Source organism: Mus pahari, chromosome 3 (genome assembly GCF_900095145.1).
Source record: "Mus pahari chromosome 3, PAHARI_EIJ_v1.1, whole genome shotgun sequence".
Lineage (NCBI taxonomy): Eukaryota > Metazoa > Chordata > Mammalia > Rodentia > Muridae > Mus > Mus pahari.
Window position 1 is genome coordinate 137,244,299 of NC_034592.1, and position 17,754 is coordinate 137,262,052.

A 17,754-nucleotide genomic window follows, 5' to 3' on the forward strand; every position below is an offset into this window, starting at 1 on the left:
TATATCCTCTTTGCTACGGTTCTACATTGAAGTAACAAAACAAAAAGCTGTAGAAAGTTATTAAATTTAACTTTACAGTGGGGTAACATTTGAGATAAATATTTTTAAAGTATGTGGCTAAAATGAATCGGTGTCAAGTGGACTGGTGAGTCTCAGCCTTGCGATCTTCCAGTGTTGGTTTTTCCCATATGGTATCATAGGAGTACCAAATGAAGGAATGTTATAAAGCACCTAGTATAAGATTAATAGCCATTAAATGTCAACTCTTGGTAAAGTAACAAGATGTATGAACAGGGAAGGATGGGTGCCATAGGGATGAGAGTGTGTAGGAAGGCAAGGAGCAATCCAGGTCAGTAAGGATGTGGGCCATGAACGGAACTGAGCCTAGCCTGGGAACCCAGTTTCACATTGGCATTCATTCTCTTTTCAGGTAGACACCATGTCCTTGAAGATTCAGACCAGCAATGTAACCAACAAGAATGACCCTAAGTCCATCAACTCTCGGGTCTTCATTGGAAATCTAAACACAGCTGTGGTAAAGAAGTCAGATGTGGAGACCATCTTTTCCAAGTATGGCCGTGTGGCTGGTTGTTCTGTGCACAAAGGCTATGCTTTTGTCCAGTATGCCAATGAGCGCCATGCCCGGGCAGCTGTGCTGGGAGAGAATGGGCGGGTGCTGGCTGGACAGACCCTGGGTAAGTCCTCTGAGTAGCTGCTACCAAGATTTTAAATTTTCAACAGATAGAAATTATATTTAAAATATAAATTGAGTAATTCTTAAATGAGTGCTAAATAGGGGATTGTTATAGAAGCCCCTTTTCTACTTCCCTTGCTTTCTCAGTGCCCCCCCCCCCCCTTTTAAATTGTGTTTTTGGGCATGATAGCACATGCCTTTAATCCCAGCACTTGGGAGGGCAAGTAGATATCTCTCTGAGTTCAGGGTGAGCCAAGGCTGCACAAGGGACCCTCTCACAAAAGAAAAAGTGAGTGTGCGTACACATGTGCGTATGTATGTGTGAACTGTGATCCTGTATGGAGGTCAGAGGACAACTTTATGGAGTTGGTTCTCTCCACCTTTATGTGGATTCAAGGATCTGGTCATCAGGCTGACTAGACAGATCACGTTTCCCACTGGCCTCCATAGCCTCCCTCCCCCCTCTTTATTTTAACTTAAAATTTTTTTCATACAATATCTTTTGAGTATTTTTCCCTTCCCTAACTCGTCCTAGATCTACCTATCCATCCAACTTTGGTTTTTTTTTCTCCTTCTTTCTCTTAAAAAAGAAAGAAATGAATAAAAACAAAAAAATCAAATAGACAAAAATGCCAAACAAAAATCAAAAGGTCCCTCCTCCCAAACAAACATTGATTTATTTTTGTGTCGGCCAGTTTCTCCTGGACATGGGGCCTGTCCTGGTGTATGGTTGATAGATCACTGACAACTGCATTGGAGAAACTGACTTTTCCTTTTGCCAGGAGATACCAATTACACATAGCATCTTGGGTTGGGTAAAGAACCTTTTCTACTTAACCCCTTTAGTGCTACAGCCCAGTTGGGCTTGAACCTGTGTAGGTCCATGTATGCTGCCACAGTCTCTGTGGGTTCATATGCACAGTTAGTCCTATTGTGTCTAGAAGACCCTGTTTGTTTGGAGTCATCTATCACCTCTGACTCTTACAATCTTTTCCACCTTCTCTTCTGCGTAGATCCCTGTGCCTTGAAGGGAGTGGTTTGATGAAGATATCCCATTTAGAACTGAGTGCTTCAAAGTCTCACACTGTCCAGTTGTGGGTCTCTGTGTTAATTCCTGGGTATTGCAAGAAGCACCTTCTCAGATGTGGGCTGAGCAGTGCACTCATTGATCTTGTCTTGTAGTCCCTTAATAACAAGCTCCATGGTTCCAGTTAATATCTAGATGCTCCATAGAAAGGGAACAAAATGAGTTAGTATGACTTGTTAACCCAGTCTACAGAAGTTGTGGGTTAGAACCCTTTCTGAAAGCTATGAGGAGCTATGAATACAAGAACTAAAGGGAAGATGCCTGCTCTTGCCATTATTCATCACATACCTGTGAAATAACTGTGTTGGTATCTACTTTACAGTGTGTGTGTGTGTGTGTCTGTGTGTGTGTGTCTCTGTGCCCACACATGCTCACAGATTTCTTTGTGTTTTAGAAGGGATATCTATATGTACTAGTGAACATGATGTATGTGAAGTGATTGAATGTATAGAGAATATGTGAGCATATACTTTTGCATATATAAGTTTAGTATGTGTGGAAGCAAATTGTGTGTGTGTGTGTGTGTGTGTGTGTGTGTGTGTGTGTGTGTATTTCTTGATCTTATAGGCTAAGCACTACCCTAGGTATAGAGATGTTCAGTGTAATGCCCATGAATATTCATTGGCTTTGTTGTCTGTAGGCAGTCTGACTATATTTGAATATAGATGTTATGTATATGACTTTCTTACCTGGATATGTATATATGAATGTGTGTATTTATTCACATATACCTAATTTATATTAACCTAATTGAAAACTTGTATTTATATGGCATATATGGTATGTGAAGACTTATGTATGTGTCAGAATGTATATGAATATACAACCAGGTATATCCATGTGATGTCTGGGTATTCTTCTAATGTTTGAATATTAAATGTGTGAGGATCTTTGGCTACCTCAGTTCCCTGTGTGCACTGTGTAGATACATGGAGGCACGATGGTGATATGTGGACATACCGCTGTCACATCAGCATTCCAACTCTGTTTTTTCCCTCACACAGACATCAACATGGCTGGAGAGCCCAAGCCTAATAGACCCAAGGGGCTAAAGAGAGCAGCAACTGCCATCTACAGGTGGGGCTCTATGTCTGTTTTTTGTATGCACGGGTGGTCCCCTCTTTTCACAGAGGGAGTAAATGCTGATAGTGACAGTGTGCTGAGCTTAGAATTTAGGAAGACTTTTGGAGATGAGGACCTGTGGAGAAGTGGGCTGAGTAGCCATCTCCCTTTGTTTTCCCAGTGGCTACAGCTTTGACTATGATTACTACCAAGACTACTTCTGTGCCAGGTGAGCAGGGAAGGGGCATGTTCAGGTATTAAACAGCCAAACTGGAAGGGTCTTGAGAGTTTGCTGGTATAGCTTACAAAGTCTCCAATTGGGAACTGAAGCATAGAAGTGTGAATGGGCCTTTGCTTCAAGGTTGCTTCACAAATCAGTGACAGAGCTAGGACTAGGGTCTCATTCTGTAAGTGCTCAAACCAGAGCACACACACACCAAAGTCTCACACTTTGACTGCCTTGCCTGTAGAGTAGGGGAGTATACGGCTAAGAGGTGAAAACACAGGGCAATTGGAATACAAACCTAGCACAGTGCCTTCACAGGTAGTTCTTGAGCCCTTAACTTTATTTAGTCAGAGCCTCTATAAGTGATCACCCAGCCAAAAAGAAAGCCTACAGATAGTTCAATCTGACCCTTATTTATTACTGAGAGGTCATCATTGGAGGCCTGAATTAGTCTCTGATAGGTTGTCATCTGTCTTCTAGCCCCAGTCCTACCTTAAAGCTATGGGCTTAATGTAGCCCCAGACACGTTTGTTTGTTGAGAACAGTTCTTAAACTCATTATCCTCCTGCATCTGCCTGTTGAAGTGCAGAGATTACAAGATTAATCACAATACCAGCTCCTGACCATGTCTTGACTAGAAGTTATAGTAAAGATTGAGTCAAACCTCTTCCCTCTTTCTCCCTCAGATAGCCTAGGGAAAAGAATTTTTCTGAACCATTTTCTCTGCTGTGAGTGTTTTCAGTAAATAATGTGGTATGGTGGAAAGTGCTAGAACCCAAAAGTTAGGAGATTGTATGCTAATCTAAACTCTGCCTGTGAATGGATTATCTGGCTTTTGGCAAATTCCCATTCTACTAGTCAGTAAGACAGGCTTACACCAAGTGATCTCTCAGGACTCCTGTGTCTCTGGGATTCTATGGTTCTGTGATTTCTGACTAAGGCCAGAGTTGTCATCTCTTGTGGGTCAGGTCAAATGCAGGATCAGGTATTGCATTCATTCCCAGAGACTCTGATCACCATGTGCCACCGGTTGGAAGACTCTTTAAAAAGAGCACCAAAAAATGGGACTTTTGAGTTTCATACTGATGGCAGCTACCATGACTAATTCAGAAAATAGTTCCTGACCAAGGCTGTGGTTCCCTTCAGAACCGTGGTAATAGCAGACGTGGTGGGAGCGCTCTCCCTGCTTAGCCTTCTAAGTTTCTGTCTTGTATTCAGAAAAAGTAGTCCTTCTGGAGAGGGCCAGGTATTGATATTAGCGTGAGAGCACAGTCTGGAAGCTTTGGATCTAATTTATATGCCCACCCTTGAAATGCTGTTAAGTTCTTGGGTATCTGAAGAAAAAGTGTGTTTTCCACAGGAAAGAAAGGCCTTAGTCTGGAGTCTTGGGCCTCTCTGTTGGGTAATCAGTTCCCTGGTGTCCTGGATTTCACTTGTTACACCTTCTCAGGTGTTCTTAACCAGGTTCTCATGTTCTACCCTCACTGTACACTCAGGTAGACCGAGAGTAGCCATCCTCACTAAGTAGTTGGGAAAACCAAGGTTCAAAGGGTGGAAGCTTATGCTGTTGTGAGATTTACAAACTGAGCAGTGGCAGTTGTGAGTAGAAGGCAGGTCTGCCTCAGTGACCTCTGGAAAGGCTCCTTTCTGATACTGAGCTGTTTGTTTCTACACTGCTTCTCTTGGCCTGGCTGGGAGTAAGGTGGAAATAGTAAGGATTTCATCAGCCTTCAGGCTCCAGAAAGCCCTTTTCACACCAGGGCTTCTTGGAAGAGGATTCCTCACAGGTTACACAGGTAAAGCTAGTGTTGTAGTGCTTACTAGTAGTCACAGGCCATGCTGCAGCCTCTGGTCTATTTATCCTCACAGGCTGTTTGATTATCGAGGCCGCCTTTCTCCAGTGCCTGTGCCCAGGGCAGTTCCGGTGAAGCGACCCCGTGTTACAGTCCCTTTGGTTCGCCGTGTCAAAACTACGATACCTGTCAAGCTCTTTGCCCGCTCCACAGCTGTCACTACTGGCTCAGCCAAAATCAAGTGTGGGTAACATCTAGTTTTTTTATTTTTATCTGTGTATCTCTAGCTGGCCTGGAACTCACGATGTAAACCTAAAACTTATAAAGATTCTTTTGCCTTTGTCTTTTGAGTTCTGGGATTAAAGATGTGCACAACTACATTGTGTGACATATTTTAATCTTTCTAGATCAATGGTTCTCAACCTGTGAATTGTTGACTCCTTTGAGGGTTGCATATCCTGCATATCAGATATTTACATTATAATTCATAACAGTAGCAAAATTACAGGTATGAGGTAGCAATAATTTTATGGTTGGGGGTCACCTGTAGCATTAGGAGGGTCGAGAACCACTGAGCTAGATGGTTTGGTTTTTTACCACCACAAAAATGATAGAATTCCATTTTTAACCATCGACTTTATCTATCTATCTATCTATCTATCTATCTATCTATCTATCTATCTATCTATCTATCTATCTATCTTGGTTTTTCAAGACTGGGTTTCTCTGTGTAGCCCTGGCTGTCCTGGAACTCACTTTGTAGACCAGGCTGGCCTCGAACTCAGAAATCTGCCTGCCTCTGCCTCCCAAATGCTGGGATTAAAGGCGTGCACCACCATCACCTGGCAATTGATTTTTTTTTTTTTTTAATGTTTTAAGCATATGGGTGTTTTGCCTGCATATGTGTCTCTGCACCATTTATATGCAGTGCCTGGGAGGCAAGAAGCAGGTGACAAGTCTCCCCCTGACTGGTAACTTGGGAAACTCAGGTCCTCTATAAGGGCAGCCAGTGCTCCTAGCCACTGAATCATATCTCCAGGCCCTAGAATCATGCTTATTGTTATTGTTTTTGTTGTTTTATTTGTTCGTTTGTTTTATTTTTGAAACAAGGTTTCTCTCTGTATCACTGGCTATCCTGGAGCTCACTCTGTAGATCAAGCTGGCCTTGAACTCACAGACATCTGCCTGCCCCGGCCTCCTTCCTGATTGCTGGGATTAAAGACCAGCAGACTCCCTCTACCCCTAAATCCCCAGGAAAGCATACTTTCTTAACATTGAAAAAATGAAGGATCAGGGCTGGGGAGATGGCTCAGTAGAAAAGAACACTGGCTGCTCTTCCAGAGGTTCTGAATTCAATTCTCAGCAACCTCATGATGGATTATAACCAATTATAAAGGGATCGGATGCTCTATTTTTTAATGCAAGTACACATACAGAGCACACTGACATTTAAAAAATACAGAAATAAATTAAAAATAAAATAAAGGAACAAATCTACAGTTGAAGTTACTACTCTTACACAGTTGAGTGCTTCGGAAAAAGTCAAGTGCTGAAGAAATAGCAGTATTTTTTTTCTCTAGTAAGGAGAAAGTAAGGGTGGTTTTATTCTGGTCTCTGTATACTTCATTCAGGCACCCAGGAAATCTAATTGCAAAAGACCCCTTGTACCTTTAAAAACAGACCCCACCCTGTAACACAGCTAAGACACATGCCATTACGTATCCTAGTTACCTGTAGTCCCCATAGGATTGAGAGGTCTCAAATGGCCAGGTTCATATGTATGGGCTTGGCTCTCTATGGATGGAATCTCAGTTCTCTGAAGAGACCTTTTCCTGGGCAGAAAAGAACCAAAAAAAATAATTGCCACTCTAGTTGACAGAATGAGGCTGGGGTTTGTCTGCATCATGCCCCTAAGGGATAATCCTCTCTCCTCTCTATTATTCTCAGTAAAGAGCAGTGAGCTACAGACCATCAAAACAGAGCTGACACAGATCAAGTCCAACATCGATGCCCTGTTGGGTCGCTTGGAACAGATTGCTGAGGAACAGAAAGCCAACCCAGGTCAGCTTTGAGGGCAGCCCAAGGGTTAGGGGCCGTGAGATCCTGCTGTGGAGTGGCCAGCTCTCACTGAGGTGTGCTGAGTAGGCTGCCCCAGCTGAAGTTTGGTCCCTTTCCCACTTCTTTATCCTTCAAGATGGCAAGAAGAAGGGTGACAGCAGCAGTGGTGGAGGAGGAGGCGGCAGTGGAGGAGGCAGCAGTGGCAATGTTGGTGGTGGCAGCAGTGGCGGTGGCAGTGGGAGCTGCAGCAGCAGCAGCCGGCCACCAGCGCCCCAAGAAGACACGGCTTCTGAGGCAGGCACACCCCAAGGAGAAGTGCAGACTCGAGATGATGGTGATGAGGAAGGACTGCTAACACACAGTGAGGAGGAGCTGGTGAGAGTCTGGCTATGTGTGTGACCTGGAAGGGCTGGGCTGTCAAAATGGTGACAGTAGAACCACAACTGGCTGCTCCCTGTGAGCTCCCTCCTTCCTGCTTTCTAGAGCTTCGATCCTAGGAGGAATAGGGAAGAATGAGCAGTGTGTATGTAGTTCACTGTTGGAGTTGCTGATCAGAGCCCCACTGAAGCCTGGGGCAGACCTTGGCAAAGCTAGGGCCCAATCTTTTGTCAACTCTGGGTATATTGAAGAGGAGGAGAGTTGGGCCTAGGAAGTACACAATACATAGCTTGTCAGGGAAGGTTGGGGTTGACAGCTATGAGAAGATGGGGATTTTAATTTTACATCATAATTTTCTAAAAAGCTATTGCCTTTCAAGCTTTTCCAACAAGCTGTCTCTTAAAGGAGCAAACTCCTACATATACTTGGATGAGACTAGGAGCCATGGTGGGGTCCTAAATTGAGGGGAATGGTCTGGTATTTCCATCAGTCAAGATATGTGCTACAATGTATTTGATGCTGTTATAGGGAACACCGAGTATTACACTTTAGTTTGTTTTTGTTTTTAAAGATTTATTTATATCTAAGTATACTGTAGCCATCTTCAGAAGAGGGCATCAGATCTCATTACAGGTGGTTGTGAGCCATCAGGACCTTCAGAAGAGCAGTCAGTGCTCTTACCCGCTGAGCCATCTCACCAGCCCGACTATTATACTTTGTAATTTAACCTTAATAATAATAGTCCTGAAGTACTCATTAGATTAGAATAGCCACATTTACCCTGTGAAGAAGCTGAAGCTCAGTTACCAGGTACCTTGCTCAAGACCTTATAGCAAGTAAAGCAAAGCCTATAATGAATCTAAAACTTCACTGGGTCCGGAGCTTTTCCTTTTAATCATTGCTGCGGTCCAGGATGAGGATGGCTTTAGCTGTGATAGGCATAAATACTACTTATAGCCAGCTTATTTCTCGTTTATTTTTTAAAACCTAGCCTAGCTCTGTCCCTTTTCTCACCCTCCTCTGTCCCTTCTCCCTGACTCTTCTCCGACCCCTTTCTTCCTCTCTCTCCCCTTCCCCCTCCCCACCTCCACTTGTATTCTGGCCAGCCTCGTTGCCCCACCCCCCCATGGTCTCTCACTCCCTGTCTCAAATAAACTCTATTTNACACTATTTTAAAAACAAAACAGGAGCTAGAGAAAGTACCCAAGAAGCTGAAGGGGTCTGCAACCCTATAGGAGGAACAACAATATGAATTAATCAGTACCCCCAGAGCTCGTGTCTCTAGCTGCATATGTAGCAGAAGATGGCCTAGTCGGCCATCAGTGGAAGAAGAGGCCCGTGGTCTTGTGAAGATTATATGCCCCAGTACAGGGCATATAATAGAAGCTGCCCCCCTCCCCCAACTAGCTTGAGCCAAACACAGTTAATCAGCAGTGCTGTGAGTAGAATTAAAATTAGACTGTGTTACCAATCAATAGAGGGTATGGTAAGCTACTACATTAGGCATATTAAGAGATTCATATGAAAGATCAGCTAGTTGGGGGAGGGGGGCCATCATTGGAAGGAGAGGCCCTTGGTCTTGTGAAGATTATATGCCAGGGGAATGTACAGGGGAATGCCAGGGTCAGGAAGCAGGAGTTGGGTGGGTTGGGGAACAGGGTGGGGGAAGGGTATAGGAGACTTTTGGGATAGCATTTGAAATGTAAATGAAGAAAATATCTAATAAAAAAGGACTTCTAGCCAATTAAAAACAAAACAAAAAACACCTAGCCTAGCATTTCATCTCATTCTCTGTAAAAGCTCTAAAGAAGTCTTTAAAAGTACCCCAAAGTTGGGCAGCCCGCTGATCCATATGACTTTCAACCTATTGTAATGCATACTCTTTCCGTGCCTATAATGTGTTCCTTACATCAGCAAATCCCATCCCATGACTGGTCTCTCCCCTTTTCCTGTAGGATCTTCAAATGACCCTCTCAGGATTCTGAGCCAGTTTTATTGGCTATTTCCTTTAGTTGGACCACCTGTCTGTCCTCCAGGTAGTGCTCTGAGCCATAGAACCTTCCTGAACAGACGGCTCAGGACAGAACTTGGGAACCTGCAGTGAGTGATTTGTGTTTGTCTTTTTCCTCTCAGGAGCACAGCCAGGACACAGATGCAGAAGATGGAGCCTTGCAGTAAGCAGGTATGGGGGCAGGGGGTGCTAGCTGCAACTTCTCTGACATGGGTTTAGAGGGCCATACTCTGCCAAAATTGAAGGTCCTCACATGCAGCCTGTGCCTGTGCATATCAGGACCACCTAGAAAGGGTTCCCTTGTGAGCCGAATGACTATAGAGGAAAACCGCAGGCTGGGGGTGGTGGAAGAAGTGTTGTGCAGCTTAGTCTGTGTATTACTAAGGGACAAGCATTCCACAGAGGGAGAGCAGACAGCCATTATGTGAGCACAGCATTGTGAGTCTTCAGGATGCAGTAAGGACAAATTCTACAGACTAGCCCTGGAGAGTAGGGGAAAGGTGTCGTTCATCTTCAGAGGGGATGACTAGTTAATATCTTTTGGGCTAGAGTTAAGAGGTTCAACTTGATCCTGTTATAGGAAAGAGATAAGCATAAGCATAACTGTATGACAGGAACTGTTGCTTATCTGATTGCCTTCTACTCTGCAAGATTAGCATTGTATGTAACAGAAGTGGAAATGCAGACATTGAAGAGCACAATGAAATATCAGTATATCCCATGAAATTCCAAGATAGTAACTGGAGAGATGGCATTTGTAATACAGGATCTCTACCAGTAAGAGCATCCAGATGAGTTCCGAAAATTCCTCATGCAAGTCTTTCCTCTTGGAACTTAATGAATTTATTTTTACCCAAAAAGCTGTTTATTATACATTGTGGAGCTAGTTCATGTTAGGTATTGAGGCATAGATGGGGAGCTGAGGCTCAGGGCAGGAGTTGTGAGTCTTTCCCGTAATTGATTAATATATGGTCAGAAAGTATATAAAATAGCCTATTCCTTATCCTGTGATCAAAGGGTTTCTTCCCCTCAGCCTTAGTGTTTCTTTTCTCTTTTTCAGCTTAACAGGAACATTGGCCACCAGCAGAAGGGCATCACTGTCTCAGGCCTCAAGCCAGGCACCCATCTCTGGATGCCAGCCTATAGTGGGCACCAGAGGAAAGCTGGCAGCAGTAACTCCTCTCCCCATGCATCCTAGCCAGTGAGTGCTACATCCTTTGCAAGTGGAGTTACTGGCCTACCCTTACCCCATGCATTCTTCCTGTCTGCACTGCCTGGGCCAAGGGGCAGAAACACTCTGCTCTTCTTCCCCAGGACATTCCCAGGCTTGGGGTTTTTCTATAGGTTTGAAAGTAAAGGCGGGAGGGTGGGAAGGGTGGGGGGAACCTGACAATAAACTGATTGGATCCAAATATGCTCTGAGATGGAATGGTTTGCTTGTTTATTTTGTTTACATGTGTGTACATGGTATTAGGTGGTAGACATGTGTATGCCACACTATCTGTAGAGGTCAAAGGACAGCTCTGTGGAGACAGTTTGCTCTTTTCACTTTTAGGTGGGCTTTGGAGATTGTCAGGCTTGCACAGGAAATACTTTACCCACTGAGTCTCCTCACTTTATTTCTATGATAAAACACTATGACTAAAAGCAGCTTGGGGAGAACAGGATAATTCTATCTTCTGCTTCCAGGAAGCAGTCTATTACTAAGGAAAGTCGGAGTAGGAACCTGGAGGCAAGAACTGATGCAGAGGCCATGGAGGAGTGCTGCTTTGCTCCTCATGGCTTGCTCAGCCTGCTTTCTTGTAGTTGCCCACATTGGGATGGATCCTCCCACATCATTCATCAGGCAGGAAAATGCAGCACGGGCCAATCCGGTATAGGAATCTGGTACAGGTATCCTGGCTCCTGCCCACCAGAAAGCTGGTATAATGAACACTTTTATTCTCCACTAACTTCTCTTCTCCGGGGAACACTTTCTTGTCCAATACTGATCCATTAGCACCAGTATTCCTTTGCTAAAATGATTAAAGTTAGGTTTGATGGCAAATGCCTATAATCCCAGCACTAAGAGAGAGAGAAGCAGAAGGATCAATTCATAACTGGTCAGGACTACATGAGACCTTGTTTCAACAACAACCTATAAATGTATCTGTCATTTCTAGAGCTTTGATGCAACTCTAGAGTCTAAATAGTTTGAAGCAAGAAATAGCTTTATTTCTTTCAAAATGGTAATGTAACAGGGTTTTGTTTTTTGTTTTTTTAAGCTGCTCAAGTAGCATGGAACTGTAATCCCAGAACTGGTGAGGTAGAGGCAGGAGAACCCAAAGTTCAAGGTCACCTTGTTTATATAACAAGTTTAAGGCTAGCCTACTTATAAGAGACTCTGTTTCAAAAAACAAAGACAAACAGTAAATAAGGTTAAAATAAGGTAACTGTGCAGGTGTCGAGCTGGCACCAAGCAGTCATAGCCCATCTGTCACCTAGCAGTTGGCCACAGCCTCATCTTTGTTCAGCTTCTTAGTCTGGTTTTTGGCTCAAAGGATTCAAGAATTCTCTACTTTCTCTGCTACCTTAGGATGATGAACTTTCTGTTTATTAGAACTTGTCCTCTCTTCAGCTTCTTGGAGCTTTATGTCACTTCCTAACAAGGTAGGCTTGTCTTTTGTTGTTGCTAGCTATCATAATAGGCTTTACTTTTCATTCTGTCTAGATCCCCTTTTCTATAAAATACAAATATCCCTATAGAGTCGAAAAGACTTTTCCCCTTTTGGTAAACATGGACCATTTGTTCTACTCCATCACTGCCATTTTGGGCATGCTGGTGTTTAACACATCTTAAGTTTACAGTCCCATTACAATCATGTGTTTCAAAGTGTCACATGAACTAAAGAAAGACAAGGTTCTGCAGATGACTGTAGACATTTAACTTGAGAGGGTACAGTGCAGAAGGCTGGCTACCAGGAAAACGTATACCAAGAATTTGTAATATGTTTCTTATCCAGGGTCCCCATAGACCAGACCATCCGAATTAAGCAGATCAAAAAGCCACAAGTAGCTCATTAATTTTGCTAATCAAGTTGCTGCAATACCCAGTAAAAGTAAAAGAGTTAACTGACCTGCATAAGTATTCTCCTTATTCAATTAGATAGATCTGCCATCCAGGATCCCAGGGATATGGGTTAGGTTGAGGGTATAGGACAGCATCCGCCTAGCCAAGTACAAATACTCAAGGTTTGATCATCCACACCCAACCTGGGAGGCAGGGTTAAATTAGAGAGTGCTAACCCAATAAGAGACCAGCAATAGTACTGTTTTGAACAAGTGAGTTACCAATGTTAAAGTTTCATACAGGTTTTGATGACAGATGTGACATCAAACACTCCAGACCAAGGCAAACATCAGAACTTACCTGAGATATTTTAAGATCACAGCCCCTCTGGGCATTAAGAGCTTTTATTCACTGTTACAGCCAAACCCTTTAAGCCAGGCATTCTATGAATATCCTTCATGGAAACCCCAGAGTTGTTATTTCTAATTTTAAACTATTAAGAAAGGAATAGATTTTTACTAAGTGCTTACAATTTTGTTATAGTTCCATAAAAGAACACGTATTTCCAAAAACCTTAAAAATTTCTTTAAATATGAACAATTTACAAAATGTAAATATTTTAGCTGCAAAACCCAGTAAGATTTAAATTTTATGTGTATGAGTGTTTTGCCTGCATTAATATCTGTAACAATTCTGTGCCTAGTGCCTGCAGAGGGTGCTGGATCCCCTGAAAGTGGAGGAGCTATATAGATGGTTTTGAGCTACCACATGGGTGCTGGGAACCAATCCTGGGATCTCTGGAAATACTCTTAGCTTGTTCCATTCATTATTTGAGACAAGGTCTGTGTAGCCCCTCATAGAACTTGTTATATAGACCAGGATGTCCTCCAACTCTGCCTCTTGAGTACTGGGATCAATACATCACTTTTTTTTTTTTTTTTTTTTTTTTTAACTTAAGGGTATAACCCTTTAGCAAGTAAGACAGATCTTTACAAGTCACTTTGGCTTTAGGGTGAGGAAAGGTAAGATTTTTACTTAAGTCTTGGGGGGGGGGGGCGTTAAAAGATGATTTGTCTATGGAGTTCAAGAGATGTCTGCTTGATCTTGAACATTTGCCTAGTTATCTCACTAGCTTCAAGCTTGGGAGATTGTACACAGATCTTCTATGTTACCAATTTTATCTATTATTGACCATCTGAACAAATCAAACTTCAAGGAGGTCTTTTTCAGCCATTCATGACTGACAAGTACCTACTTCAGTCCAGTTAAATGAATGGCAACAGAAGTAGTCTCATCAGCCTGGGACTGTAAGACAGTACTTCCATTTTGCTGACCTTGTTCCTGTTACTGTTTTGGGAAATGATTTGATTTAGCTGCTGTCCTGGTCATTTCAGTAAATGTTTCTGTACTAGTTGTCTGCTCTTTAGGAACTAAATGTTCCCTTCTGGGAAAGGACTTCCCAGTTATAGGACTCCAGTTCATCAAAGGTGGGTCTGGGTTCTTATTGACATTTGCAAACCTGCTCTGCTGGATATCTTATTGAACATCTCCAGTTCTAGCTACCATCTGTACAGCAGAACTTCTGCCTAGTTTTTGACTACAAGGAATGATAGAAAATAGATTCTGGGTACGGGACAGTACTCAGGCCCGAGTTCTCAGATTTGTCAAGGCCTGTCTCAGCCTCCTGAGTGCTGAGATTACAGACACGTGCCTCCGTACATGCCTCACTTTTGTTTATACTCAGTGTTTGCAGTATTGGGTTCTATAGGATGTGTGTACTGAGAGAGGGGAGGATAGAAATTTCATGGGTATTCTGCTAGGTTCTTTACAGGCACTGCTTATCGGAGATGTGTATCTTGTTAATATATACTGGGAACTGACAATTGCCTAAGATCATGTCACTTGAGAGTCCTAATGTAACTCGAAGCCTACATGACTGAAAATTCTGTTGCTGATGTTTTTAGTCTCTTGGGCCTTCCTCTGTGCATTCCCAGTGTTCTTTGCTTAATTCCCTTTAATACCTGTCTACATTCTCCACTTCTCCCTAATTTTTCCATGGTAGTATGGGCTACCATTAATCCTACTGCCTTAGGTTTTCAGGCATGTTCCACTCACTGACATTCCAACAAAAGGGTAGCTGTGAACCCCATGTAATTGAGTTGCATGGAATATAAAATGTCATGTTTTAAAATAAGCTTATAATTATGTTGTACCATATTTACATCTTTGACTGGGTTGCTGGTCACAGGCTATGCATGCCTAGGCCCCCTTTCACATTAGATTAAAAAGGTTTTCATGTTTTTATGTGTATGAGTGTTTTGTTTTACCTGTCTGTCTGTATACCATATACAACATGCAATCCCTAAAGACAAAAGAGGGCATTGAGAATGGAATGTTGCAAATAGATCAGTCTCTTTCACACTTACGTTGTATCCCTGTCCCCCAGTTTGTTGATCCAGGTTGGCTACAAACTCTTAATGCTATGATTATGCCTCCCAAGTGCTGGGGTTTACAACTGTGCCCTACCACACCCAGCTTTGCTCTTTACAAATCACCTAATGGTCACCATTATGAAGTTGAAAATTGTGATTGAAGTCAGTAGCATATATAATAATGAAATAATAATGAAACTACCATGCTACCCTGAGAGGTCCCACCAAGAAAAGAATTGTACAGAACATAACACACAAAAGCAATAGAGCAATAGTTATACAAGAGGCACTGATCCTTGCTTTATTCACGCAGTTATAGCCAACATTTGGGGTTATGGGCAGAGGTACAAAAAAAAAAAAAAAAGGATAAAAGAAATTTCAGTCATAAACAGTTCTATTCACATGGCAGTGAGTGGTGATGGCAGGTCAACCAGTGTATATACGGCCCATCTCTTGACCTACCTGGTTGAGAGAAGGTTCCTTCTGCCATTTCACAGCCAAGTTACTTGGCTCATTTGGCCTATACTTGAAAATTAAGAGGTCACAGTGATTAAAAACAACATAGTCAAGACAGCAGGGCTAACTGACTGTTCTTGGGCCATTTAGCAAGGTTAACAGTCTGGTGGCAGAAAAGTTGAGCACCTTTTATGTTCTTATCCTGGTAGGTGCAAGTAAGGCAGATTACAGCACAGACCCACAAGATTGACCCTCCCCAACGGAGAATACCTTGCAGAGCTAGAGTAACAAGACCACACATGAAGCAATATCTCTTGGTTTCTAGGTCACATTCAAGTTAGTTTAGAACAGAAAAGCATTTCAGAGGAGGAACTTTTACTGACCTAGATCACAGGTTGGAGAAGCTTCCTTAAGTGCTACTGTTCAGACCCTAAGAAGTCGTCTTTGTGCTATACACTTCCTCAAAAAGAGGACTAACTAGCCTAACAAATTCCGAAGAGGAGGAATCTAGCACCTGGCACTTTCGGGCTGCTGTCACGTGAGAGAATGAGGGATTGGCTAGGAAGTAGTAGCAGCAATCCTCGCAAAGGAAATTAAAACCTCCAAATCATTTTTCTAGACATTAAAAACAGGCCACTGTCCCATTCCTTATGTTCCAACCACTCTTTCAAGGGAAGACGTATCTATTCTAGCCATGTAGCTTCAAGAGACACTAAGAGGAAAAAAAAATGGCTGCCCAGCTCCAGTATCTGCCAATTTTGAGTTTTGAGGACAAAGAAAATTTGCCAGAGCCCAGGAATCAAGTTTGTTGTTTTGTTTTTAACCAAATTTAACGAGCACTTTATTGTAGAAAAGAAAACTGAAGGACAGATCGACTTGAAAGAATTACTGTTATAATAACTTTAATTTATCTTGCATTTTACAGAAGTCTATGAACGATTTTAAAAAGTACCTCCTTACCCCATCACGTTTCTCTGACAGTTGTTAAAGTAGGCAACGAGTATGTCAACAGCTTGAATATCGGTATCTTGCAAGGATTTCAGAACATTCACTTGCCAAAGAACTTGGCAGTTTTTCTATCTTGTTTTTAACTCAATGGTACATCCACTCTGATGGTAACCTGTCCAGCCAAATCTCCAACACATTTTGGAAAAATCAATGGTGATTAGCAAATTAGTTAGCTTTGGCACGGAGCTGTGCTCGCTTGCCTGTGACAGCTTGGAAGCCAGTTTTGATACTGGCAACAGAGCATCGAGAATGACAAGTTTCACATTGTAAGAAATAGAGTCGGGTGTCCTTCTGTAGGATTGTGTCCGGTGACCGGCATGTGTGACAAGTGACATATTCCTCTGCAAGAAAAGCAACACACACAGCATTATCTGCTAGACACAGTTTATCCCATCCAGATAGGGAACCCTAGCTAAGCATACCTACTCTAGGGGTAAGAAAATAAAAACTAAGCTGTTGTGTAAAATGCCATTGGCAGTAAAAATAGGTTGAAAGGACTTCAGATGCCCAAGTAAAAAGGAAGTTTGCCAGATTGTTGGATCCATTTATGAATTATCCACTTTTGCCTTACGTGAGAGCAGGCAAGATACACCAATTTTTAAACAGGGCTAAGACAGGCCAAGCCATATTAATAAGAGGCATATTTCTCTGACTTGGTCTTTAGTACCAGAATCAGCCAGCACAGGTTGCATGAACTCAGCTTTCTGCCTCCTGCTCATTATTTCCTATTTTACTTTTTAAGAAACAAAACAACAAAACAGGGTCTCTGTGTAGCCCTGGCTGCCCTAGACCTCACTATATAGACTCAGAGATCCACCTGCTTCTGGTTCTTAAGTGCTGGGACTAAAGGTATTGGCCACCATGCCCTGCCCCATTTCCTATCTTTTTAAGACTTACTTCCCCAAGTCCATTACAAATGACCTCCCTCAAAAAGACTACAGCCTAAAGAGAACATTTTAAAATGTGATAAAATTAAATTATATACTTACTGATATATCTTCTCAAGACATTTTCTATCTGTTTCTGTTGGAATCTTCCTTTGATTACAAGTTGGTTATTACCATCTATAGAACCACTATGAAAGAAAACAAAAATATCCCCATTATTTTTGCTTGCTTTCCCAAGCCAAATTCCAGCACCTTCATGCTTAAGAACTTAAAATACATTCAGTGGCATAGGATAATTTCTAGGGTTGATGTTTTATATTATCTGGTTTCTCAAATTTTATGTCTTTTTTCTTTTTTTCTTTTTAGACAGGAACTTATGTGTCCCAGGCTGGCCCTGAACTAATCCTCCTTCCTCAGCCTTTCAGGTGCTAACATTACAGGTATACACACCACTGTACTTGCTCCCCACCCCCAATTTTTTTTAGAGCTTATCTTCTGCAAACATTATTTTTTTAAAAATTTTTTATTAGATATTTTCTTCATTTACATTTCAAATGCTATCCCGAAAGTCCCCTATGCTCTCCCCCCGCCCTGCTCCCATACCCACCCACTC

At 42.4% G+C, this 17,754-nt stretch overlaps 2 protein-coding genes across 7 annotated transcripts in view; one reads left to right on the top strand and one right to left on the bottom strand.

Annotated features, from left to right (window-relative positions):
* Raly (RALY heterogeneous nuclear ribonucleoprotein) overlaps nt 1-10,733 on the top strand; it is an 85,163-nt gene extending 74,430 nt beyond the window's left edge. For 2 of the 6 annotated variants that reach the window (XM_029535928.1, XM_029535929.1), the window contains 8 exons: nt 431-695; nt 2,786-2,858; nt 3,025-3,072; nt 4,939-5,105; nt 6,810-6,923; nt 7,057-7,295; nt 9,432-9,480; nt 10,370-10,706. In XM_029535928.1, the coding sequence (XP_029391788.1) occupies nt 440-695; nt 2,786-2,858; nt 3,025-3,072; nt 4,939-5,105; nt 6,810-6,923; nt 7,057-7,295; nt 9,432-9,476 (942 nt within the window). In that variant the 5' untranslated portion in view covers nt 431-439 and the 3' untranslated portion in view covers nt 9,477-9,480; nt 10,370-10,706. Of the gene's footprint in view, nt 1-430; nt 696-2,785; nt 2,859-3,024; nt 3,073-4,938; nt 5,106-6,809; nt 6,924-7,056; nt 7,296-9,431; nt 9,481-10,369 lie in introns of all 6 variants that reach the window. The other 4 variants (XM_021193008.2, XM_021193009.2, XM_021193010.2 and 1 more) reach the window with 4 other exon arrangements.
* Nucleotides 10,734-16,125: 5,392 nt separating this feature from the next.
* Eif2s2 (eukaryotic translation initiation factor 2 subunit beta) overlaps nt 16,126-17,754 on the bottom strand; it is a 21,203-nt gene continuing 19,574 nt past the window's right edge. Inside the window, exons 8-9 of the mRNA XM_021192581.1 lie at nt 17,244-17,329; nt 16,126-16,595 (exon numbers count right to left, since the gene is read on the bottom strand). Of these exons, the coding sequence (XP_021048240.1) occupies nt 16,420-16,595; nt 17,244-17,329 (262 nt within the window). The 3' untranslated portion in view covers nt 16,126-16,419. The remainder of the gene's footprint in view (nt 16,596-17,243; nt 17,330-17,754) is intronic.